General features: G+C 53.0%; 2 protein-coding genes across 4 annotated transcripts; both read left to right on the top strand.

The window, feature by feature from the left end:
* Window positions 1-13,031, top strand: Sh3bp1 (SH3 domain binding protein 1). 3 transcript variants are annotated; one of them, XM_038343954.2, is made up of 18 exons: window positions 1-184; window positions 1,345-1,387; window positions 1,611-1,715; window positions 2,663-2,739; window positions 3,008-3,119; window positions 3,213-3,289; window positions 3,702-3,837; window positions 4,667-4,735; window positions 4,877-4,967; window positions 5,481-5,626; window positions 6,354-6,465; window positions 6,806-6,887; window positions 6,976-7,056; window positions 7,870-7,986; window positions 8,698-8,795; window positions 9,082-9,226; window positions 11,021-11,112; window positions 12,307-13,031. In XM_038343954.2, the coding sequence occupies exons 1-18, from the start codon at window positions 126-128 to the stop codon at window positions 12,702-12,704; spliced, it is 2,040 nt and encodes a 679-aa protein (XP_038199882.1). In that variant the 5' UTR covers window positions 1-125; the 3' UTR covers window positions 12,705-13,031. The 3 variants fall into 3 exon arrangements, with proteins under 3 accessions (XP_038199882.1, XP_038199883.1, XP_038199880.1); XM_038343955.1 differs by having other exon boundaries at window positions 11,021-11,123; window positions 12,928-13,014; XM_038343952.1 differs by lacking the exon at window positions 1-184 and adding an exon at window positions 216-1,267.
* Window positions 13,032-14,527: 1,496 nt separating this feature from the next.
* Window positions 14,528-21,285, top strand: LOC119823246 (pyridoxal phosphatase). Its single transcript, XM_038343143.1, has 2 exons — window positions 14,528-15,092; window positions 19,849-21,285. Exons 1-2 carry the CDS (start codon window positions 14,528-14,530, stop codon window positions 20,163-20,165), a joined length of 882 nt encoding a protein of 293 aa, XP_038199071.1. The 3' UTR covers window positions 20,166-21,285.
* The last annotated feature ends 2,421 nt before the right edge of the window (window positions 21,286-23,706 follow it).

Raw genomic sequence — 23,706 nt, 5'->3', positions numbered from 1 at the left:
GCGGCCCAGGAAGCCAGAGCGCCGCCCACCCATCCGGGGCGAAGCGCGCGGAGAAGCAGGCTGGGCCGGGGGTTGCCAGCCTCGACCCCCCACGGTGACCCCTCGGCCCCCAGTCCGGACCCAAGATGATGAAGAGGCAGCTGCACCGCATGCGGCAGCTGGCCCACACGGGCAGCTTGGGACGGTGAGTGTCACCCCCTTCTAGCTCTGCTGTCTCCCCGCAGGACCTGAGCGGACGCAGGAGAATCGGGAACCGGTCAGGAAGGTCGGGGACATCTGGGCAGCGGCCCTCTAGCATGCCAGAGCCCCGACCTCGCTTCCTGGCGTCTGAAGCCACTGTGTTCGCACAGGCACTGCTGGCCTTTGAGGGGGGGAAAGGCACCTCCATTCCTGGTTGGAAAGGCTGCGGGGTGCAGAATGCGCCCTGAGCCAGAACGCTGCCCGGAGCCTCATTCGTCCTCTCTGGACAATGGGAACAATTAACCCCTTCTAACTGCTGGGTTGGGGAGGAACAGAGCCAATTGGGGGCCCCAGACCCAGGGGGAAGGGACTGGCAGTGTTCTAGCCTGGGGAGGAGGGGCCTGCTCTGAGCTGGGTGTCCGTCCCCTCCCCCAGCCCAGGGGCCTCCTGCAGCAAAGTCTTGCTTCTGCTTTTCGCAGGCTCAGGTAAAGGCACCCCCTGGTCTCCTCGGTCCCCAGCCCCGAGAACTAGGGGAGCGGAAGTTTGGGGAGTTTCTCGGAGCTTTTCTCTCTGCTCCTCTTCCCCAGCCTGGGAGTTCCCCATTCTTTGGGCCTTGGGAGGGAGTATCCAGAAACTTGATCCAGTCCTCCGGTGACATAGACACCTGCGTGCACCTACGAAGCCAGGCCACTATGCTCTGAACCCATGTCCCTATGTGTCCCTGGCCAGAGTCTCGGGACCTGCCCACAGCTGCAGTCCAATGTCGTGTGCCTGTGGGCCTGACCACCCCGGAGGCTAGCTTCCACACTTCCCGTTCTGGGGGCCAGCTTAGACCTCCTCTTTCCGGGGCAGGCAAACGATTTGGGGGATGGGAAGAAGAGAAACTTTTCCTCTGTATCCCAAAGCTGAGCCCTGGGTAGCTCCCTCCTGCCCTTTCGGTATCACGGGTCCACCCTCTCTCCCAGGGCACAGCCCTGGGTGGAGGAGGAAGCAGGCATGCATCCTCTAAAACCTACGGAATGTACTTCGACTGCGGTGGAGACAGGCCACCCAGGCTTGGTGGGTCCTGGAAGGAACTGGGGCCCAGGTGCCATATGCTGGGGACAGGGAGGCGGTGGGTTTCCTAACCCAGACTGACTCAGCAGAAGCCCCCTTCCCCCACAGCACCCCAGAGACTGCCGAGTTCTTGGGTGAGGACCTGCTGCAGGTACGTGCCTGGGCGGGCTGGACTGGGAGGCAGGTCCGTGCAGGCTGTCAGTACAGAGGCTGACAGGTGGGGACAGCAGAGGAGGGCCTGGTTGAGTCATTCCCTGCTGGCCAGGGGCGCTCCAGAAGGGAAGAGAAAAGTGATTCTTGCTCTGGGGGAGACAACAGAACAGTCACCCCTTACAATCTACAGTGTTCCCCCCCCCCTCCCCTCTACCTCCCAGGTGGAGCAGCGCCTGGAACCTGCTAAGCGAGCAGCCCACAATGTTCACAAACGGCTGCAGGCCTGTCTACAGGGCCAAAGCGGGGCTGACATGGACAAGCGGGTGGTAAGTGGGGGTCTTCCTGAGCGATGAGGGATGGGGTGGAGCTGCAGCTCCAAACCAGCACACCCCCAGGCGTCCTAGGTGGGCGGAGCCCATATGAGCTGGATGGAGGATGCTCACTGTGGTTACTCAACAGGCAGCATTTATTGACTCCTGCCAGACTGTTGCTAAGACTGCCAGAGCATTGTCTCCCAACAGCCCTGGCAAGAGTCCCTTGTACAAGTCGCTTGTGTTTAATGAGAGACCAGGGACCTAAATTTACTAACCCAAGATCACATAGCTAACAAGTGGCAAAAGTAACCCTGTGGTCCCTCTGGCGTGTTCTCCATAACTCCAGGTGGAAGTATGGGGATGGTTAAAGATTCATGTGACTAGAGCTGGAGGCTTAGCTCAGGAAAAGCACTTGCTCTTGAAGAGACCTGGGTTGGGTTCCCACAACTATCCAGTCCCAATCTCAGGGATTCTGACACCCTCTCCACTGCCCTGAAGGCATCAGTCATTCTTGGGCCTGGCTGTAAGGCTGTAGGCAGCTTCCGAGAGCATGAACTAGATGGTGACCAGATTAAACCACCTACAACCCAAGGCAGGGAATGAGTTCGGGCCACCCTCCTCCCAGCCACAAGGGCAGCTCTCTCTCTTTGCTGTGGTGTGACCTTGGAATAGCTTCCAGTTCCCTTTTCCTGGGATTGATCATTCCTTCTTGCCTAGTCAAGTAACTGGAGAGGGAGGAAGGGAGGGAGGAAGGACCCCAGGTAGGCTGGAAATCTTCACAAACACACACACACACACACACACACACACACACACTCTCGTGCACTTTACCTGTGACTATGGACTTGATTGGTTGGCTCCTCCCTCTGCTGGAGTGTGGGTGTGGCCGGGTGCTCTGGGCTCAGGTTGGGTGGGGGAGACTGGTAAACTCACGGTGGCTCACCCCACCCTCCCTGCAGAAGAAGCTTCCTCTCATGGCTCTTTCCACCACGATGGCGGAAAGCTTCAAAGAACTGGACCCCGATTCTAGCATGGGGTGAGCATGGACCGGGATCTGTGGGTCCTGATTCTACCATGGGGTGAGTGTGAATGGGGACCTGGCCTTCACTAGAGAGGATGCCAGCAAACATGAGGGGGTCATATCAGCCACGGTGTCTGCCGCAAAAGGGTAGCCAATCTGGGAGCACTGTCCAGGTCAGTAAGACCTGAGAAAGCAGGAAATGGAACGACAGGGACCGTCAAGTATTTCTAGGTGGAGGTGAGGGGCCAGGGAAGCCTTGACCTATTGTGGTCTCTGCACACAGGAAGGCCTTGGAGATGAGCTGCGCCATCCAGAACCAGCTGGCCCGAATCTTGGCTGAGTTCGAGATGACCCTGGAGAGAGATGTCCTGCAGCCGCTCAGCAGGCTGAGCGAGGTGACCCTGCCCGGCAGCCCCAGCTTCCCTGACCTCCTGCTCCCCCTGTCCCACCCACCCAGGTCCCTGAACCCTCCCTGTGCTTACCCTCAGGAGGAGCTGCCTGCCATCCTCAAACACAAGAAAAGCCTGCAGAAGCTGGTGTCCGACTGGAACACCCTCAAGAGCAGGTGAGTACCTGAACCCAGGCCAAGCCATAGTAGGGCTCTTCCAGGCCCATTGGGTACTTGTGGCCATGCTTGTCCTTGGGAACACATGTGGGAAAGACATATATATGTGAGGGTGTGCATGTGCTCCCTTGTGCCACAGGTGACCCCAAAACTAAGGAAACCACTCGTTTCCAAGATCCTTATATGGTTGTAGGGCTCCTATTCTGCATTCTGGAGCTGGATTGCTGTGATCACCAGGAACACCACCAGAGGGAGCCCTACAGCACTTTGGCCTAGGCTGGGCAGAGGCCCAAGGAATTTCTATTTTGCCTCTATAAACCCTAGAGTCCTGTGTGATTACGTGTATGGAGGGGAAACTTAGCTCTGGCCATGCAATGGGGCCAGTGACCACCCACCTTGGGACCTTCCCCAGGCTCAGCCAGGCAGCCAAGAACTCAGGGAGCAGCCAAGGCCTGGGTGGCGGCCCAAGCCACACCGCCACTGCCAACAAGGTGGAGACACTGAAGGAAGAAGAGGAGGAGCTAAAGAGAAAGGTGGAGCAGTGCAAGGTGAGGTCACTTGGGATCGCCACACAGGGGACAGGTGCGGGTAGCCTGTCCGTTTGACAGGTGGGAGAATTGAAGCTCAGAGAAAGGACAGGCTGGCCTCGGCAGCCCTGAGTTTTAGTTCCAGGCAGTTAGGGGTCAGCATCTACATAGTGGAGCACGACCCAGAGCCCCTGCCATCCTTATCAAGTGCGTTAGCAGCTGGGATGTGGTTGTTGGGACTCTTGGTGTTTAGCAAGTGAATGAATGAATGAATGTGTTTGCTGAATGAATGAAGAGCATTTGTACAATGAATGATTGTTTGAGAGAGTTAGCATTTGCTGGATAAGTGAGCAAAGCAAGTGTGATGCTTGCCAAATGAATGAATGAATGAAAGGCATTCATGAAGGGAGTGGATGAAGGGTGGGTGAAGGATGATTGCATGGTGAATACGAACAGATTGTGCTAAGGAGCTGAGAACCCAATGTAAAGAACTGGAAATCGGGGCTGGACAGATGGCTCAGCGGTTAAGAATATTGCCTGAAGGTCCTGAGTTCAATTCCCAGCAACCACATGATGGCTCACAACCATCTGTAATGAGGTCTGCTGCCCTCTTCTGGCCTGCAGACATACACGCAGGCAGAATATTGTATACATAATATATAAATATTTTTAAAAAATTAAAAAAATAAGAACTGAAAATCGTAAAGTCCAAAGTGTAGCCCCTGGCCAAGCCAGAAAGCTGACTGGGACCTTCCATGCACAGCTGTTCAGCTCTGGGCAGCTAATTTTCCAGTTGTCAGCTTCCCTGCCAGCCCCCAGCCTCACCTGCCCTCTCCCCTTTGTCTCCAAGGATGAGTACTTGGCCGACCTGTACCACTTTGCCACCAAGGAGGACTCATATGCCAACTACTTCATTCATGTGAGCCCATGACCCAGCTCCGGCTACCCGAAATCAGGGTGGACGCCACAGGGAAGGACTTCTGGGACCCCCCCCTCCAAGAGCCCTGGGGAATTCTCCACTTCCCTCATTTCCCCGGGGGGACGTCCTTTGTCCCCACAGCTCCTGGAAATTCAGGCTGATTACCATCGCAGGTCCCTGACTTCACTGGACACGGCTCTAGCGGAGCTGAGGGACAACCACAGCCAATCAGGTGGGGACGTGAGTAAGCCAGCCTCACACCTCCTACCGTAGAATAGTTAGCGCTCTATAAAAGTTTGCTCCTTAGCCAGGCATGGTGGCAAACACCTTTAATACTGGTACTCGGGAGGCGGAGGCAGGTGGATCTCTTTGAGTTCAAAGCCAGCCTAGTTTACACAGAGAGTCCCTGGACAGCCCTGTCTGGAAAAACAAACAAAAAAAAGTTTGCTCCTTACCCAGAAAAACAGAGGGAGCCATGGGTGAGATGGGAGTTGGGAGAAGACTGGATTCGGTCTTCGTGGGTGGACTTCTACTGCTGTGGGGAAAGAACAGAACAGGAGCCAGGAGACCTTCTAGAAGGTTGGAATCTGGACTTCGAGGGGCAGTGGAAGTGGGCAGACTCAGGAGGTAGACTAGAAGGCTGTGTAGTAGGCTGGAAGGCGGATTCTTGGAGGTGCCCTGTCTGCTCTGGCCCTACTGCCTAGGGCTGGAAAAACCAGGCCACTGATGTGTCTCATTTCCACAGATCTCCCCCCCTTGATGACGGCTACCCCCATCTCCAGGGTATATGGGGTATCCCTGAGAACCCACCTGCAAGAGCTGGGTCGTGACATTGCCCTACCCATTGAGGCCTGCGTTCTAATGCTGCTATCAGAAGGCATGCAGGAGGAGGTGAGAGCTGAGGCATGGGGGTTGGCAGGGCCGCATGCCTCCCACACACTGCTATCCATAGTTCCCCTCTCGGGGGGGAGGCGTAACCTCCCATTGCCAAACTGACTCTGACTCACTGATTGGCATTTCAGGGACCTGGCACTGTGCCACAGGTAACTGAGCTGTCCTTGCTCTACTTACTAATCCCAGTGGCCCTGGGTGTGAGTGGGGCTTCTCATTGGCTCTGTTTGGCAAGCGGGGGACAGAGGCAAAAAGTAAATGTGCTGAGTCACATGAGGAACCAGAGGTCCCCAGTCCAGTCCTTGTTACATGCCTTTCCCGAAGATAGACTGCTGGGTGAAAAATTACCCAACAACGAGTATTTTGCAGGCTCCCCACCAATCATACTGAGACTTCCCCCCATGAGACTTCTGTTCCCTACTGTTCTTCCAGCTCCCGCTTCACACACAAACACACACACACACACATTCTCTCTCTCTCTCTCTCTCTCTCTCTCTCTCTCTCTCTCTCTCTCTCTCTCTCTCTCTCTCTCTCTCTCACACACACACACACACACTGCCATTTCCCAGCCCTGCCTTGTGCTCAGAATTCCAGACCTTGACACTGGGAGGGTGCACAGACACCACGATGCCATCTCTGACCACCAGGCGTGGGGAACACTGAAGGCCAGCAGCCTGCTCCTGCCCCCCTCTCTGTGACACACAGTATGTCCCTTCTTGCACCCCAGGGCCTCTTCCGCCTGGCTGCTGGGGCCTCTGTGCTGAAGCGCCTCAAGCAAACAATGGCCTCAGATCCCCACAGCCTAGAGGAGTTCTGCTCGGACCCCCATGCTGTGGCAGGTACCTGATCTACTGGGAACTCTAGGCAGAAGGTGGGACTGGGCAGAGCTGCTTAAGGTAACACTATCAGAGATATCCTACCAAAGAAACACCTTGAGGCACGTAGGAGTTCCTGATGCAGATCTGTGATGAACCCTTGAAATGTATGTGCATTTATTTTTAGGACAAGCTTTCTAATTTCTGTGCTAAAAGGGCCTGTGACCCACAGAAACTATCAGACTTAGACACGTTAGTAGAATACAGCTGGAGGTTCTTTCCAAGTGGAGAGCGCCGGGTCCTCAGGCACACAGAAGTGGGAGTTGGGGGGTCTGCCTTACACCTTCCTCTGGCCTTGTTTCAGGTGCTCTCAAGTCCTATCTCCGGGAGCTGCCAGAGCCCCTGATGACCTCTGACCTCTATGATGACTGGTTGAGAGCAGCCAGGTGAGGAGGTCGGGTTGAGGGGTGTGGGGAGGTGAAAGCGCTAAGAATGTGGCCCTGGGCTGGCTCACTGGTGAGTCTCCCTTTCCAGCCTGAAGGAGCCTGGGGCTCGCCTGGAGGCCCTTCATGGTGTTTGCAGCCGCCTGCCCCAAGAGAACTTCAACAACCTCAGGTGAGCCCTGGCCCACCCCTGTATACCCAGCCCCACAAAGCTCTGGTTTTGACTCTAACCCTGTGTTGTGCCTGAGCACAGAACCTCACCTGTGATGTCCTGGTCCGTTGTTTTATATTAGACTGTATCCCGGAACACACAAATGTAGCCAGTTTGTGCCAAAAAACTGGCACAAGAGAGGCTGAGTTTGAGGCCAGCCTGGGTTATAGAGTGAGACCCTGTCTTAAGCAAAGATAATCTGGCTGGGGGTGTAGTTGTTGGTGGAGTACTTAACTAGTACACCTACAGCGTATGAAGCCCTGGGTTTACTCCTCAGCACGCTATAAACTGGAGGTATTGGTGCATGCCTGCAGTTAGAGAAAGCATAACGATCAGAACTTCAGAGTCATCCTTGGCTGCAGAGAGTTCGAGGCCAAACTGGGCTAGGAGACCTTGTCTTAAAAGGCAAACAAAACAAACAAGCCAAACCTCTGACATTTGTGAAGCCATGTTGCCTGGCTTCAGACCCCACCCCTGCCAGTCTCGGACCCTGGGCATTCAGTCCGGTGTCAGCACTGGAGACAGTCCCGACTGCCTGTGGCAGCCAGAAGATTCTCAGACTAGCTTCTCCTCTCACATACAGCTGACCCTCAAAAAAAAAAAAAAAAAAAAAAAAAAAAAAAAAAAAAAAAACCAGATCAGGGAACTTAGCTGGTAAAAAGTTAACCATACGGTGTGTTATCTGTTCCCCTCTGGAAACCCAAGGGTAGGAAGTTCTCAGGCCTTGAAGGGCATTGGTAAGCATTTCTGACCCTCTGCCACCCACCAACCCAGGTACCTGATGAAGTTCCTGGCACTGCTGGCAGAAGAGCAGGAAGTGAACAAGATGACACCCAGCAACATCGCCATTGTCTTGGGCCCCAACCTGCTGTGGCCTCCTGAGAAAGAAGGGTGAGGGCCGTGAGCACAGGAGCCTGTCCCCAGCTAGTCACCAGCCTGGTAGTGATGGGGCACCTACGTGGTGACCTGGTGCGGGTGCTGGAAACTATGAAGGATGATGGAAGCCTTACTCCCAGCCTTCCAGACATGGGCCTTGGAGAGCTTCTATGCATTCTAAGGGGAGTTGCTGTGGGAATTAGATGGGCAATGCTTTACACACTGTAAGGTGTGGTGATTCAGGAGATCGTCCTTACGCTTCAGGCCACAGACAGATGACAAAGTTTCATCCCGTGTGCTGAATTGTGGTTGCTTAGTGGGGGCAATCAGTTCAAGAACTGTGGAGAGGGGGCTGGAGAGATGGCTTAGCGGTTAAGAGCATTGCCTGCTCTTCCAAAGGTCCTGAGTTCAATTCCCAGCAACCACATGGTGGCTCACAAACATCTGTAATGGGGTGGCGCCCTCTTCTGGCCTTCAGGCATACATGTAGACAGAATATTGTATACATAATAAATAAATAAATAAATAAATAAATAAATAAATAAATAAATATTTAAAAAAAAAAAAAAGAACTGTGGAGAAAGAGCCCAGAATTGATGAGTGATGTCTGTCATAGGTGAAGGAGTGGGAGATGGGGAACAGGAGCTATACATATGCCATCAGCCATGCTCAGCGGAGTCACACGATGCTAGGGTCACTAAAACTCTTGCTTCTCTTTTGTGCCAGGGACCAGGCCCAGCTAGATGCAGCCTCTGTGTCCTCAATTCAGGTGGTGGGTGTGGTCGAGGCGCTGATACAGAGTACAGACACCCTCTTCCCTGGAGGTGACGTCCTTTCTTCATATCATCTCGAGGCACCCCCCCCACCTCGTTCCTGGACTTCAACTCATTCTCAGTCCTTGGTTTCCCGCACAAACCCTCCTTGTGGCTTAGAAGAAGCTGCTTTTTTCATGCTGGGCCTCAGTTTTCTCATCTGTGAAATGGGAACAGTCCTGCCTGGCCCATGGGACTGAGAAGGCCAAGAGCAATCCCGTCATTTCAGGGAAAGCGAGTAGCCTTGGGTCAGGCTGGCGAAAGCTCTGAACTTGACACCTGTTCCTTCTGCCTCTAGATATCAACTTCAATGTATCAAGCATCTTCTCAGCCCTGGCCCCTCAGGAAAAGGTCAGTAGCCAACGGACCTCTGAAGAATTGCCACCTGCTGTACCTGTGCCAGCTGCCACTCCAGGTCCAGCCTCAATGCCTGTGAAAGAAAGGTAAGGGCTAAGTAGAATGACTATCTTCTCCCTGGCCACATGGACTTTTTCACCTGGGTACTGTCTCTGGGGACTTAGGGATGGAATGGTGGTATCTGGTCCCACTGGTTGGAGTAGGTGGAAGGAGCCTGCTCTTAGCCTTAAACATGTTCCCTCCCTTATTGCATGACTATTTCTATACCACCTACTATGTGCCAGGCATTGTTCATGCCCTGGGAATTTAGGGAATTGGGAGGGGATGGCTGGGCTTTATAATTGTCCTGTATCCAATTCTCTAAGTCTAGAAGGGTTTTGTGGCACAGACAAGTGGCCTCAGTGGCTCACACCATGGCCATGTACTCCCTCAGATGAGGCAGACATATGCCACTCTCAGCCCTTGACATGGGTGGGGCAGAGAGAGTGGCCCTGTGATGCCAAGCTGGACTCAGGCTCTGCTGTGGGATGAGGCAGTGTTCGGGCAGTATGAAGAGCTGCAACGGGGGGAAAAGAAGCCCCCTAGGATCCGGGCTCTCATGGATTATTTCCTTCAGCTCGCATGCTCTCTGACTTCTGTTGGCAGAACATCCCCTAAAGATCGCATGGAGGTCTGGGGGTGCACCTTACCTGGTAGAGTGTTTGCCCGGTTCCAGCCCCAGCATTGCATAGCATGGACTTGGTGCTAACCTATAGGCTCTCACTGGAGAGGTGCAGGCAGAAGGATCGGGAGCTCAGGATCATCTTCCCTACATGGAAAATTCAAGGCCAGCCTGGGCTGCACAAGGCAGTCTCAAAAAAGAGAAAAAGACTACCTGGGATGCCAAGGCAGGGAGGTTACCTGGCATTCCACCTCCCACTTCGTGGGTTGTCCGCCAGATGATAGCTCAGTCATGGTTTTGTCCTAGATGCTCTCTGCTGTTGTGGTGAACAACTTGGGAAGAACAGGGCTTATTTGGCTTGCACCTCCAGGGAGCAGTCTGTCACAGGTCTCAAGCAGGTTGCTTCCTTCTTTCCTTCCTTTCTTCCTTCTTTTCCTCCTTCCTTCCTTCCTTTCTTTCTTTTCCTTTCTTTTTAAAAAGATTTATTTATTATGTATACAGTGTTCTGCCTGCATGTATGCCTACATGCCAAAAGAGGGCACCATATCTCATTATATATATATATATATATATATATATATATATATATATATATATATTATTATATTTTATTTATTATTATATAGTTGTGAGCCACCATGTGACTGCTGGGAATTGAACTCAAAACCTCTGGAAGAGCAGCCAGTGCTCTTAACTGCTGAGCCATCTTTCCAGCCCCAAAAGTCAAAGTCTCCTGCTCTTTGGAGCCGTTTTGTTTTCTGGGGTTTGTTTTGTTTTGTTTTGTGGGGGGCGTGGTTCAAAACATGAGTTCTCTGTGTAGCCTTGAATGTCCTGGAGCTTTCTCTATAGTCCAAGCTGGCCTCAAATTTAGAGTTCTGCCTGCCTCTGCCTCCCAAATGCTGGGATTAAAGGCTTGCACATCAGTCAGCAATGAAGACAGTTCCCCACAGACATGGTCACAGGCCCGTCTGATTTGGTCAGTCCCTCAGTAGAGACTCCTCCTTTGCATGTGACTCTTGGTGGTGTCAAGTTAGGACACAGACTCCCACCAATCCTAGAAGTATCTACCAGGGGACTGAAAGTAAGGACAGAGTCTCCATACAGCCATAGGCAGTGGGGAGCAAGTCCTTCTACCCGCCAGTTTGGAATTATGTCAGACTCTAGACAATTGCGAGGAGATGGCCAAGCTTGACTGTTGCCCCTCTTCTTCCCTTGACAGGACAGAGTCTGAATTGTCCAAGCCAGCTTCTCCCAAGGTCAGCAGGAGCACCACAGAAACGGCTGCTTCAGCAGAGGACATGACTCGGAGGAGTAAGTTGGGTGTGGGAGAGAAGAGCCAGAGAGCTGGCAACCCTAGTCCTCCCGTGTCTTTGGACCACCAGAAAGGCCAACAGTAGCCGGAGTGAGATGCTCTGGGTTTGCAGCCTGGCACTCTGGACCCAGATTCTAGCTCTTATCCCTTGGGCAAGTGATGCTCCTGCCTCAGCACCCTCCTGTGCAGTAGAAACTGTAATTGCTCTGACCCTGAAGAATTGCATGGACTGGGAGCTCAGGGAGCATGCCAGGCTCCAGCACACAGAAAGGGCGAGAGAAAGCTAGCCAGTGTGAGCGTGAGGGGTGTTCCAGCCCTACAGAAGCCCAAAGGACTACAAAACATAGGGCCAAAACTGTGTTTAAGGATAGAGGGAAGAGAGAGGTTTGGAAGGAGTCCTGGAGGCTCCTGACTTATATGTCAACCTGGTCCAGAATGGAGAGGTAAGAAAACAAGGATCCTTGTGGGGGCTAGATCACTGGGAGCCCCCACCTCGGGCCCCGAGGGGGTTTAGAGCAGGCTGCATCAATAGAGCTAGGAGAACAGCATCAGGAGCCAGCAGACCACACGGGGACCCGGAAGACAGGGATTGCTGGAGTCACCGGAGCTGGCCCTGGCAGCTGTGGGAGGCTGGGGCTCTCACTCCCTCTTACCAGTGAGGAAATGGGCCCCAGGAAGCAAACGAGTCACCCCAAACAGCCCAGTGCAGAGAGCCAGGGAGAGATTTGATCTCGACTCCACTTAGCCCCCCAGCTGCCTCACAAGGTCGAAGCTTTCCGGAAGACCTGAGGCTTCTGAGAGGCATGCACACGCATGACCCATGTGTTAGCAGGGACAGGTGACATTTATCTAGTCCACAGATGTGTTTCCACGCTTGCGTGACACCTAGACTGTGATGACCAGTGGCCATGTTGGGTCTATGTTCGAAGAAGAGGCACAAGTAAGGGCCAAGTAAAATGAAAATGGACAAGATAGTTTCAGAGGCCAGCGAAACTGGGAATGGTGACAGTGTTACTGTGGTGGGGGCTGGGGCATCTTCTGTAAGCTGAGACATTAAGGACAACAGAGGAGGAGTGAAGAGACACTTACTAAATAACAAGAACCCATTGGGGAAAGTGGCCCACCCCCACCACACAGGAGGAATGTACCCAGACACACAAACCTCTAACTTTCCTATTTCCTTTCCTCCACAGCCAAGCGCCCCGCACCAGCGCGGCCTACCATGCCACCTCCCCAGCCCTCCAGTGCACGCTCATCTCCTCCAGCTCCATCCCTGCCCCCTGGCTCTGGCTGCCCTGGCACTCCCCAAGCTCTGCCACGCCGTCTGGTGGGCACTAGCCTCCGGGCCCCCACCGTGCCTCCCCCATTACCCCCTGTTCCTCCACAGCCTGCCCGGCGCCAGAGCCGGCGTTTACCAGGCTCCCCCAGCCCAGCTTCCCCTGGCCTGGTCATTTCAAACATGCCTGCTCAGGTGGACCAGGGAGGGGCTACAGAGGACAGGGAAGGCTCTGAGACTGTAGGTGGGCATCCCACTCCCCCAGTTCTACCACCCCAGCCCCGGCCCAGGGTCCTCACATCAGAGACAGATTGAGCAGGCCTTCCTGCCTGAGACATCCTCAGTGTGCCCTCCTTCTCCCTCTCTCTCCCTCTCTCTGCCTCCCTTGTCCTCCCAAGACAGCCCTTGCCCTGTGCCGGGGTGCCTGCTGGGTCGGCCCCCATGGCTAGGAGGGCTCAGGTCAGCCCTCTACTTTCTGACCTTTTCCTCTTCCACTTTGAGCTTGGGGGCTCCCACCTGACTCCCCACTCTCTGGCAGGGGTCTCAAGGGAGCTACCAGAAGGAAGGATGGACGTGCCCATTCCTACACGACTTTTATTTTTCTCTTGCCAATGTATTTTTGTAAGGCTCGTAAATAAATTATTTTTAACGAAACTGGAGCAACTGGCCAAGCGACAGCTTTCTCTCCTGGAGATACAGAATAATCTGCTTCCACAAGGAGGGGTGGGGTCATAGTTTCTGCTTCCTTTCTCGGGCCATATGCTTGTCACTTTCTCAGAGCTGCTTGTATGGTTCCCATATAATAGTTTCTCGTCAAGGTAATGGCACCATTGCCGGTGAAGTTACCGAGGCCAGTGAGAAGAGACTGCACAGATCACAGCTAGCAAAGCCTGGGACTGAGATGAAATATTTGAGATTAGCTGTGAAGCCTGGAGTCCTTCCTCCCACCCAGGACAGTTTGCTCAGCTTCTTAGGATCGAGGGTTACTCCTCTGAGACAGTCGGGAAGTTTCACGCTCTGTTCTGAAGACCAAAGCACTATTGGCACACACACGAACAGCTTTCCCACGAGCGGGGATCCGCCTTCCCATGACCTTCCTGAGTTGCTCTGTGCCAGACCCTGCAGGCAGAAATGACAGACTCAGTGGATTTCCGCTGGGCTCAGCTTCATTTTCTCTGGAGGTTGGACAGCTCTGCTTAGAACCACAGAATTGTGACAGTACAGGTCCCCATTCATTCCTGGTCTCACACTCTGAATTACTGGTAATTCAGAGGCTCACCAGATTTGAAGGTCTCATCTACAAAATAGGTGTCTAGGCGGCCAGGTCGCCCCATTAACAATATGAACAACGAACACCTTGTCAACCAAAATAATGTCCAGGGTAGGTCACACATAGACAAATCATAAAATCAGATATCGGGGCTCCTTTCTTAGGTTTGTGTATTAGAATTTTTTTAGCACTTATTTATTTTGAGTGTGTCTACACGAGGATGCGCATGTGGAGGCCAGAAACTTGCAGGAGTATGTTCTCTTCACCGTGAGGAGCTGTCAACCTGCTGAACCCTCTCACTGACCCTGCATTCGTGTTTTGAAATGCATTTATCTAAAGCCATCAAACTGTACATTAAAGATTACACATCTTACTAAATGTAAATTATACAAACAAACACCTACATAAAACACCAAGTTCCCCCGGGGACTCTACAGCACAGCCAGAGGGCCCCAAGAAACACTGGCTTGGCCCAAGAGCCCAGAGTCTAAGAAGACACCGGTACTGTGGCCTGGCTCCACCACAGCCTCACGTTTCTCGGGACTCTGCATAGAACCACAGCGGCAATGGTTCCGAGGGCAAAGTCTCTCTCTTTGCCTGTTGTCCTCCTAGCAACTAGTTGGCCTCTGTTTCTATTGGCTGAGAAGCGCGCGGCGATTCGCTCCAGACCAGGCTGGCTCTCCATGTCCCGCCCCTTCCTCCGAGCTCCTTCGGGATCGGCTCGGGCCCTCGACTAGACTCTCGCCGCCATTGGCTGAGGCGTGCGGCCGCAGCCCCGCCCTCGGCCCTTCCTGAGCGCCAATTGGCAGAGCTGACCCGTGGCCGCGGAGTGAGCACGGCGCGCGCGTGCGAGCGGCCAGCCGGCTGCATGGCGCGCTGCGAGCGGCTGAGCGGCGCGGCCCTGCGCGACGTGCTGGGCCAGGCGCAGGGTGTCTTGTTCGACTGCGACGGGGTACTGTGGAACGGCGAGCGCACCGTGCCGGGCGCCCCCGAGTTGCTGCAGCGGCTGGCGCGGGCGGGCAAGACCACGCTTTTCGTGAGCAACAACAGCCGGCGCGCGCGGCCCGAGCTAGCGCTGCGCTTCGCCCGCCTGGGCTTCGCGGGGCTGCGCGCTGAGCAGCTCTTCAGCTCAGCACTGTGTGCCGCGCGTCTGCTGTGCCAGCGTCTGCCCGGGCCGCCCGACGCGCCCGGCGCCGTGTTCGTGCTGGGTGGTGAGGGGCTGCGCGCCGAGCTGCGTGCCGCGGGGCTGCGCCTGGCGGGGGACCCCGGCGACGACGGCTTGCGCGTGCGCGCCGTGCTCGTGGGCTACGACGAGCACTTCTCCTTCGCCAGGCTGAGCGAGGCGTGCGCGCACCTGCGCGACCCCGACTGCCTGCTCGTAGCCACCGATCGCGACCCTTGGCACCCGCTCAGCGACGGAAGCCGGACCCCCGGTGAGCGTGGGGCTGGGCGCGGGGAAATGTGCAGGGCCCGACGTGCGTCTCACAATTCCTGCACCTGCCGCCGTGAAGGGTAGTGGTCGAGGACCCGTTTGACAAACGAGCCAGCCGAAGCTCACTGGCTTAGGGAATTGCAGATGGGATCCTAGTCTGGAACTGGCCTCCTGGGCCAGTTTGTCATTAGCCCCACCCACTTTGCAGGTGGGTTTGGAGAACCGCTCTGGAAGGATGATCCGAGTGGAGAGCTGGGTCCCCGCGTGCAAAGGCAGGATGGAGACCGATGCGGAGACTGGAGGGTCGTGGAGCTTGACCTCACTTCCAGTTCTGAGCCCACTCGTTTAACCCTCTGGAGTTACATAACCTCGGAGCATCCCTGCCTGGGTGCGAAGGGGGCTCCTCATCGTGCTGGTCATCCCAGGGTCCCTGACTTGGAGGTTCATGTAGCCAGCCTGCCAGCCCTTTGATCGCTTTCTGAAGCCACTTAATGCTGTTTTTAATTCTTCCTTTCCAGATTGCTCCAAAAATAAGAATGTTGGCCCATTTCTCAGTTACAGATATCGAGGCTCAGAGAGGGGAAGTGAGCTTCTTGAGCACACACTGAGCATAGAGTCGGGGAACCTGAACTTGGCCCTGGGAACGCCCCTCCCCCCCATCGGTCCATCAAGGGCACTCCTGGCTGTTGTTACTGGGGATGCTCTGCCCTGCACCTAGGCTGGAGCAGTGGGGGTAGGAGTGAGGCAGCAGAGATGTAGTGTAGTGTAGATGTAGCAGAGGGTAGTGATGAATGGGGTAAGAACAGATGTGGCATGGACATATCTGCCACTCCACTCTGCTGGCCTTTGGCCCAGATAGTCCTTGATGCCAAATCCTGGGAGGCAGTGGGGTTCTGCTGGGTGGCATTGCAGAAAGTGAGGTAGACACAGCTTGGTGATGGGGCAGTGAGGAAGGTGTGTGTGGAGAGGACCTGGGGGCCTTCCTGGAGGAGGCGTGCTGCAGGGCAGGATGACGTGCACAAGGAGATATTAGCATCCTGTTAGGATGGTGTAGCCAAAAAGGATGCTAGGGCCTTTCCTGGCTCTGCCTGAGACCCCCTTGCCACCCAGTGCATGTGCCTTCTTCCCATAAATCAGAGAGGTTACCGCTGCAGCATCCCTTCCCCCACCCTGCTACCATCAAGCCAGATTTCCCTCCGCTTGGGTTGAGGCTGTGGGGCAAGGGCTTCTCCAGGGTCCCAGAAGTGGTGTGAGGAGCCTCAGAGAGACTGGAGCTATCCCCCAGCCTCTGCTGGACCCCTCCTGACTTCTGTCTCCATACCTACCTAGCTGTGCTCACCCAACCTGCTAGTCACGCCTACTGCCTGGAGGAGGAGACAGATTAACACAGATTCGCCTCCACACTTGTGAGTGATGCTGCCTCCAAACCACGGGTGTTAACTGGTGGTCATGGCGCACGCCTTTAATCCCAGCACTCGGGAGGTAGAGGCAGGTGGATCTCTGTGAGTTTGAGGCCAGCCTGGTCTACAGAGCAAGTTCCAGAATAGCCAGAGATAACAGAAAAACCTTGTCTTCAAAAAAAAAAAAAAATGACAAAAACAAAAACCCTGCTGGTTGTGTGCTAGTAACCCAGGATCAGGAGGCGCTAGGCAAACAGAAAAATGAATGAATGTCCCCTTTAGACATCAGATTTTGTAATGATTGAAACCGCACTCCAGTTCTTCCCCCCTCATCACAGACCTCTTGAAGAATATTATTGTCAGGTGTATGACTTTAGTAATGCTGCCTTTGTTTAACTCTGTGAAGCTGTGATTCTTTGCCTGTCTAAAACACCTGATGGTCCTAATAAAGAGCTGAATGGTCAACATCGAGGCAGGAAGAGGGATAGATGGGGCTGGCGGGCATGGAGAATAAAGAGGAGGAGAAACAAGGAAGAGGGTAGGAACAAGAGAACAAGGAGAGAAGGATGTCATGGGTCAGCCACCCAGCCGACCACAGAGTAAAAGTGAAAATAACAAATATAGAAATAAGAAAAGGAAAAAGCCCAGATGCAAAAGGTAGTCAGGATAATTTAAGAAAAGCTGGCAAGAAACAAGCCAAATTAAGGTCAGGCATTCATAACTAAGAATAAGCCTCCATGTATGATTTATTTGGGTGGTACCCCCTAAAAAAAGTAAAAAGCAAAAACATCAACACAGGCATATGAAATTGTGTGCGTGTTTACTTGGGCTTGGAAGTAGACATGGCCACAAATACAGGAATATGCCATTGTACACAGCAGTCTTGAGTGAGGTGTTATCATCATAGGCTTCCCTACTGGGAGGCTTGCCCAGCTATCATGGTGACTGCTGGGAGACTCAGTAAAGCTTAGTTGAATGACTGACATGAGATATGAGGACCAACAGGAACCAGCTCCGTCTTGGGAGCTGGGAAAAGAACAGACTCACAAGCTGGGGTCAATCTTTTTGTTTACTTTCGTGTTTTGAGTCAGGGTCTCAGCCTTGACATGCCTGCCAAGTGCTGGGATTGAAGGTATTGAACCACCACCCCCAGCAAGACTGGATCTTAAGGTTACCCATACTGGCTTTGAACTCTTGATCCTCCTGCCTCAACCTCCTGATTGGTGGGAATATGAGTATATGCCACTGTGGCCAGCTTGGGCCTGTTGCATTGAGGGAAAAAAAAAAAAAACACCTGAGGGTGACTCACAGAAGTCTCCCATTCTAGAAGAAACTTCTAACCAGGGACTGGGATGGTGGTAGACACATGTAAAGGAGGTGCCTGATTCTTTACTGCCCTGATCTGATGGCTGGGGCAACTCCTTGTCCGAAGGCCTTGGGGCTGTGGCTCTTGCTGTCCCTACCCACGCTCTGAGGCTGGTGGAGTGCAGTGATGTATCCGTGAGAGTAGTGCGAGGAGGCCCTGAGTGTTTGGGGTCAGGCTGAGGTAAAGTAAGAGATTTTAATCACAGGGAGGACCTTGATTTATATCCCTAGAATGATATCTGGTAGAAACACTCCCTCGTCGGCTGGTGTGCCAATTGCCACAGTCACCTCAAGAACACAGCAAAATTAGTGGAGGTTGCAGGTTTTCAGAAGGTACTCTGTTATAAATAATTCATCTGATTTGTTTTGTTTTTGAGACAGGGTCTCGCTGTGTATGTAGCCCAGTGTAGCCTCTCACTGAGCTCCTGCCTCAGGCTCCTGAATGCAAGTCTTTGTGCTGCTCCCGAGTATGTTAGGTCCTTTTTTTTTTTTTTGATTTATTAGGTATACAATGTTCTGTCTGCATGAATGCCTGACGGTCAGAAGAGGGTGCCAGATCTTACTATAGATGGTTGTGAGCCACCATGTGGTTGCTGCGAATTGAACTCAGGACCTCTGGGTGAGCAAGCAGTGCTCTCAACCACTGAGCCATCTCTCCAGCCCTGTTAGGTCCTTTTTTGTCACTGTGTGAGACACCGTGACCAAGGCAACTTACAGGAGAAAGGGTTTCCTTGGGTTTGTAGTTCCAGAGGTGACAGGCTTGGTGGCTAGGACAGCAGGTTGAAAGCTCACATCTTAAACTGCAAGCAGGAAGCTGAGAGTGCACCCTGGAGATGGTGGGAGGCTGCAGAGCCAGCCCCCCTCTGAAACTGTTCAGATACCCCCACCTGAGGAGCAAGTTCAGATGACCCAGACTGAGGGGTAATCTCATCCAAACCACCACACTGAGGAAGCTCAGCTCTGGCCAGTTCTTTTCTTTCCCTTTTTGGGGGGAGTAAGTGGGGGTAGGGATTTGAGATACGTTTTCTCTGTGTAGCCCTTGCTGCCCTGGAGCTCATTCTGTAGACTAAGCTTGCCTCAAACTCAGATATCCCCCTGCCTCTGCCTCCCAAGTGCTGGAATTAAAGGTGTGTACCACCACCACCTGGCCCTCAGGGCAGGTTTAATGTCACAGAGCCTCAGCTTTCTTGTCCGTGAAATGGGCTTTCAGGGGGTACACTGAGTAAGTGGTGGTGCTTCTCTTCATTTAGTTATGGCTGTTGGTGTAAAGGCAGGATGTTCTGGCACGAGGACATGCCTGTGGGCAGGGATAGCAAGCTCGTGCCACCAGGATGGTGCTGGTGGGATGCTGGTACCAGGACTGTGCTTTTCTAAACAGACCTCCCATTGTCGGGCTCCCGGGCTCCTTCCCCAGCTTTGGTTTCTTCCCATGGTCACTGTGGTGGCAGACATCTTCAAGCGTGTAGCTTTTTGTCTCCAGTTGGAATTTTCTCTAGGGGATCATTTTCCCTGCAAGGTTGACTGGGTCAGAGGTGTGAACGTTTCTGTGCCTTGCTGCATTCCTGGCGGGCTGTGCCAACTTTCCACACCAGGATCGTGGCTTCTCAGAGCAGTAACCACCGTGGCTCTCTAAATGCTTTTCCGTTTACAAAGTGCCTCCCTGTGAGGCCCACAGCATCCCTCCGGAGGAAGTGTTACTTGATTCCCATCTTACCACAGTTCAGAGAAAGTCAAGGGAGGCTGAAGGGCTTGCCCCCAAACACAGCTGTCAGGCAGAACTGATGGGATAGGCCTGTTCACACATAGGCTTAGAGTATACACAGGAGGTGACGGCCATTGCTACCTTCATGTTAGACGGAGAGACCAAGCACACAGCGTACCCAGAGCAGTGGTGATGGATTCTGAATTCAGGTGTCTGACACAAGCAGCACCCAGCCTTTAGGTCAGGCTCATCTGCTGCTCTCCTGCTGACCAAGTGTTCCCTCCCCGCAGGTACCGGAAGCCTGGCTGCAGCAGTGGAGATAGCCTCAGGACGCCAGGCCCTGGTGGTGGGCAAACCCAGCCCCTACATGTTCCAGTGCATCACTGAAGACTTCAGTGTGGACCCCACCCGCACACTGATGGTGGGTGACCGTCTGGAGACCGACATCCTCTTTGGCCACCGCTGTGGCATGACCACCGTGCTCACACTCACAGGGGTCTCACGCCTCGAAGAAGCCCAGGCTTACCTGGCAGCTGGTCAGCATGACCTTGTGCCTCACTACTACGTGGAGAGCATTGCAGACTTGATGGAGGGGCTGGAGGACTGAACCCACCTCCCCCATTCCCCGCTCCCATAGATGGAGGCTGCAGGCCATGAGTCACATTCGGCAACATGAGCTGCCTGGCCCAGGTGTCTACCCCAGTGAAGGGAAGCTGGAATCCAGGAAGGTTTGTGGGCCCTCATATCCCTCCCAGCAGTGGCTGGACACTCTGCTGTTCAGAAGCTGTCCCTCCACATCTTGAAGGTTCATCCTGGCCCGGCCCCACCAGGTAGCCTTATTTCCTTCCCTGTCACCTATCCTTCTTGAATTATATATATATGGGCCCCAAAGCCAAATGAAAATTTTCTCCAACCCTGAGTACTTAACTAAGCTCCTTCCCTTCTCTGGGAGCTGTAGTGCTCTGTCCTTAGGTCCTTGTGGACCAATCAGAAGTCTAGGGAACTCCAGCTATTCCTGGCCTGAACAGGCCTATGGAAGGAAAGCTACCGGTAGTGACTGGTATGTAGTGTCTCACAGTGGGCCCTCTGGACCAAGTAGGAGCTTAAATAAAGATCACCTTGCATATCCTGGAACCCCAGAGCACCAGTCAGAAGGCTAAGTGACATTGACCTCTAGATGTCCATCAGGACAACAATGATCCACTGGCCTCTTAGATCCCAAATAGAACAATCTACAAGTCTGCGACACAGTGGCTTTTTGATAATCCTGGGCTGACTGGATCAGCCAGGAGACCAGGTCCTAGCAGGACAGGATGATAAATGCCTGTACTTAACAGCACTTGGGAGGCTGAGGCAGAAGGATTACTCTGAGTTTGGTGGCCTGGGTTGTAGAGTAAGACCTTATTTCAAAAAGACCAACTTGAAAGTCAGCCTCATCCAGGAACTGATCGTGGGCCCTCTGTGACCCTGGGTGGGATGGAGAGGCTCGCACCATAGTACTGTCCAGTATTGATGGTTGTCACAGCTTGGAAGGGGCCCTTGTGTCCCGCCCCTTGAAGTCAGTGTTTGCTGTGCCACCTCTCTAGCTGCTCATTCCCAGCTACTTGTTTATTTATTTATTTATTGTGTGCCAGTGAAGATGGGGGCAGGGTGGGACCTTCCCACCACCTCCACCCTTGTTGTAACCAGTCCTTGAACTTAATAAAATGTAAGTGAGAGTGTCTGTACCCCAGTCTGTGCAGTGGGGACTCCTGTCCGAGCCTGCCTCCCTGAAGTACCGACACCTCCCATCCTGTAAGAAATGATGCCTCCCACTTTTGTGTTCCCAGCACAGATGTACTTTGACTCTTGAGCTTTTGGCAACTCTGGGACCTTACATGTCCATTTGTTTAAGTCCTTTAAAAGCCCAGTGTTGGGCCGGGTGGTGGTGGCGCACGCCTTTAATCCCAGCACTCGGGAGGCAGAGGCAGGCGGATCTCTGAGTTCGAGACCAGCCTGGTCTACAAGAGCTAGTTCCAGGACAGGCTCTAAAGCTGCAGAGAAACCCTGTCTCGAAAAAGCCAAAAAAAAAAAAAAAAAAAAAAAAAAAAAAAAAAAAACCAGTGTTGGGAGGTAGAAACAGGTGGATCCTTGGAGCTCATTGGCCAACCAGTGTGGACTACTTGGCAATACTACTAGTATAGACTACTACAGGATAGTGAGAGTCTGTCTCAAAAAGCAAAGTGCATGTTGCTGGAGAGGTGAAACTGGAAAGCCTCTGGCCTCCACACACATGTGCATCCATAGGGACATGCATACACAATACACAGAGCTCGGTGCTTGCATTGCTCTTAGGAAATATCAGGTATGCAATGCTGAGGGCAGGGATGTGGCTCTGGGAAATCAAAGGCCTGCTGTGCCTCAGGTACCAGCACCATAAAGAAGAAATGTGATTTGAACTAGATTGATGTTTGTGTGGAAGGCCGCAGCACCCTTTGGAGAGCGTAGGAACAAGAGGGCACTGGATGAAGTCACCACCTTTGGGTTGTCCCGCCATCCCCCTCCTTAGCTTTTAGATAATTTAGCATTATGTACTCCTTAAAAATCTGTCAGGCTGCGATTCCTTTAAAGGATGACTCATTCCTGACTCCCTCTCCCCGCTCTACAGCTTTCAACCCTTCTATCACTGCAGTTTATCAGAACAGACGCTATGAATCCACAATCCATTTGCTTCTCTATCTCCCATGAGTGATACATTTCACACACCACACATGACACCAGCATTCCTAGGGCACCGTGCAAGGATTTAGAGCTTCCTTCAGGTTTTCAGGCAAAGTGCAGGACCTTGTTGGGGGGGAGGGGAGACAAAAAAATAGCTGGAGAGATGGCCCACTTAAGAGCACCGACTGTTCCTGCACTCATTGGCAACTCAAAGCCACCTGTAACTCCAGCAGCACAGGATCTGACACCCTGTTCTGGCCTCCGACAGACAACAACATTTTTTTTTTAAAAAAAGTAACATCTTTGAAGCTAAATGGAGCACAACAGGAGAGTGATGTAGAACACATGAAGACGCAGCATGTGAGGGAACTAAGAACTTTATATTTTTGTTTACATGCTGTTTAGGGGCGAAAGAAAAGATACTGCTTGGCCCTCAGGAGCCAGTGGGCTGACTCACCCTAGAAGTACTTGGAAATTCAGAGAAAGAAAAGCGTAACCTGCAGTGCCACTTTCAGATGTAATGGAAGGTTTGAGACTAGTCCAGTAATATTCCATTGTGTTTGAATACAGTAAACAATTTCAGCAGTGCAGCAATTTTGCTTTTTATGTGTGTTTAACCCCAGCACTTGAGAGGCAGAGGCAGGTCTACAGAGGGAGTTCCAGGACAGCCAAGGTTATTTATTATACAGAGAAATCCTGTCTGGGGGCCAGGGGAGACAAGTTTGTAGGCATTTGCTTGAGTGTATATATTGTGTGTGATGTGCCTACTGCTCATAGAGGTGAGAAAAAGGTATCAGGCTTCCTGGAACTGGAGTTACAGGCAGTTGCGAGCCACCACATGGGTGCTGGGAGGAAGACACAGCCTGGAGGATGTGTATGCCTGTCCAGACGTTTAAAGAAGGAAAAACAACCCTGAATGTGGGCAGTACCATTCCACAGGCTGGAGACCCAGACTGAAGAAAAGAAAGAGAGCTAAGCCCAGCATTCATTCTTTCTGCTTGCTGACAGCAAATACAAGGTGTGCAGCTGCCTCACACTTCTGCCCCCATGTCTTCACCATGATGGAGCGTTTCCCTTCCAACCATGAGCCAAAGCACACCCTTCCTTCCTCTGTTTGGTTACCATGTTGTCACAGCAGCTAGAATCGGCACAGAAAAATCTCTGTTGGAGGTGGGGCTCCACTGTGAGAAGCCTGCGTATGCGGTTCATTGACCTGAACTGGTTTATGGGAGGGGGGTGGGGGGAGGAATGTGGAAGAGTCTGGAGCTGCTGGCTAGAGAAGCTCAAATGCTATAAACAGCTTAATGGGCCATTCTGGTCCTTTGAAGACCAAAATACAAAGAGAAAGATGAATAGTAAATACTGTGCTCATAAGGTATTATAGGGGGATGTGGACTCTGTCAAGTACTGAACTAAAGGCCATTCATGTTCTATTCTAGCCAAGAACT

The sequence above is a fragment of the Arvicola amphibius genome, chromosome 9, assembly GCF_903992535.2.
Source record: "Arvicola amphibius chromosome 9, mArvAmp1.2, whole genome shotgun sequence".
Classification (NCBI taxonomy): Eukaryota; Metazoa; Chordata; class Mammalia; order Rodentia; family Cricetidae; genus Arvicola; species Arvicola amphibius.
This window is presented reverse-complemented; position numbering and strand designations above follow the sequence as displayed.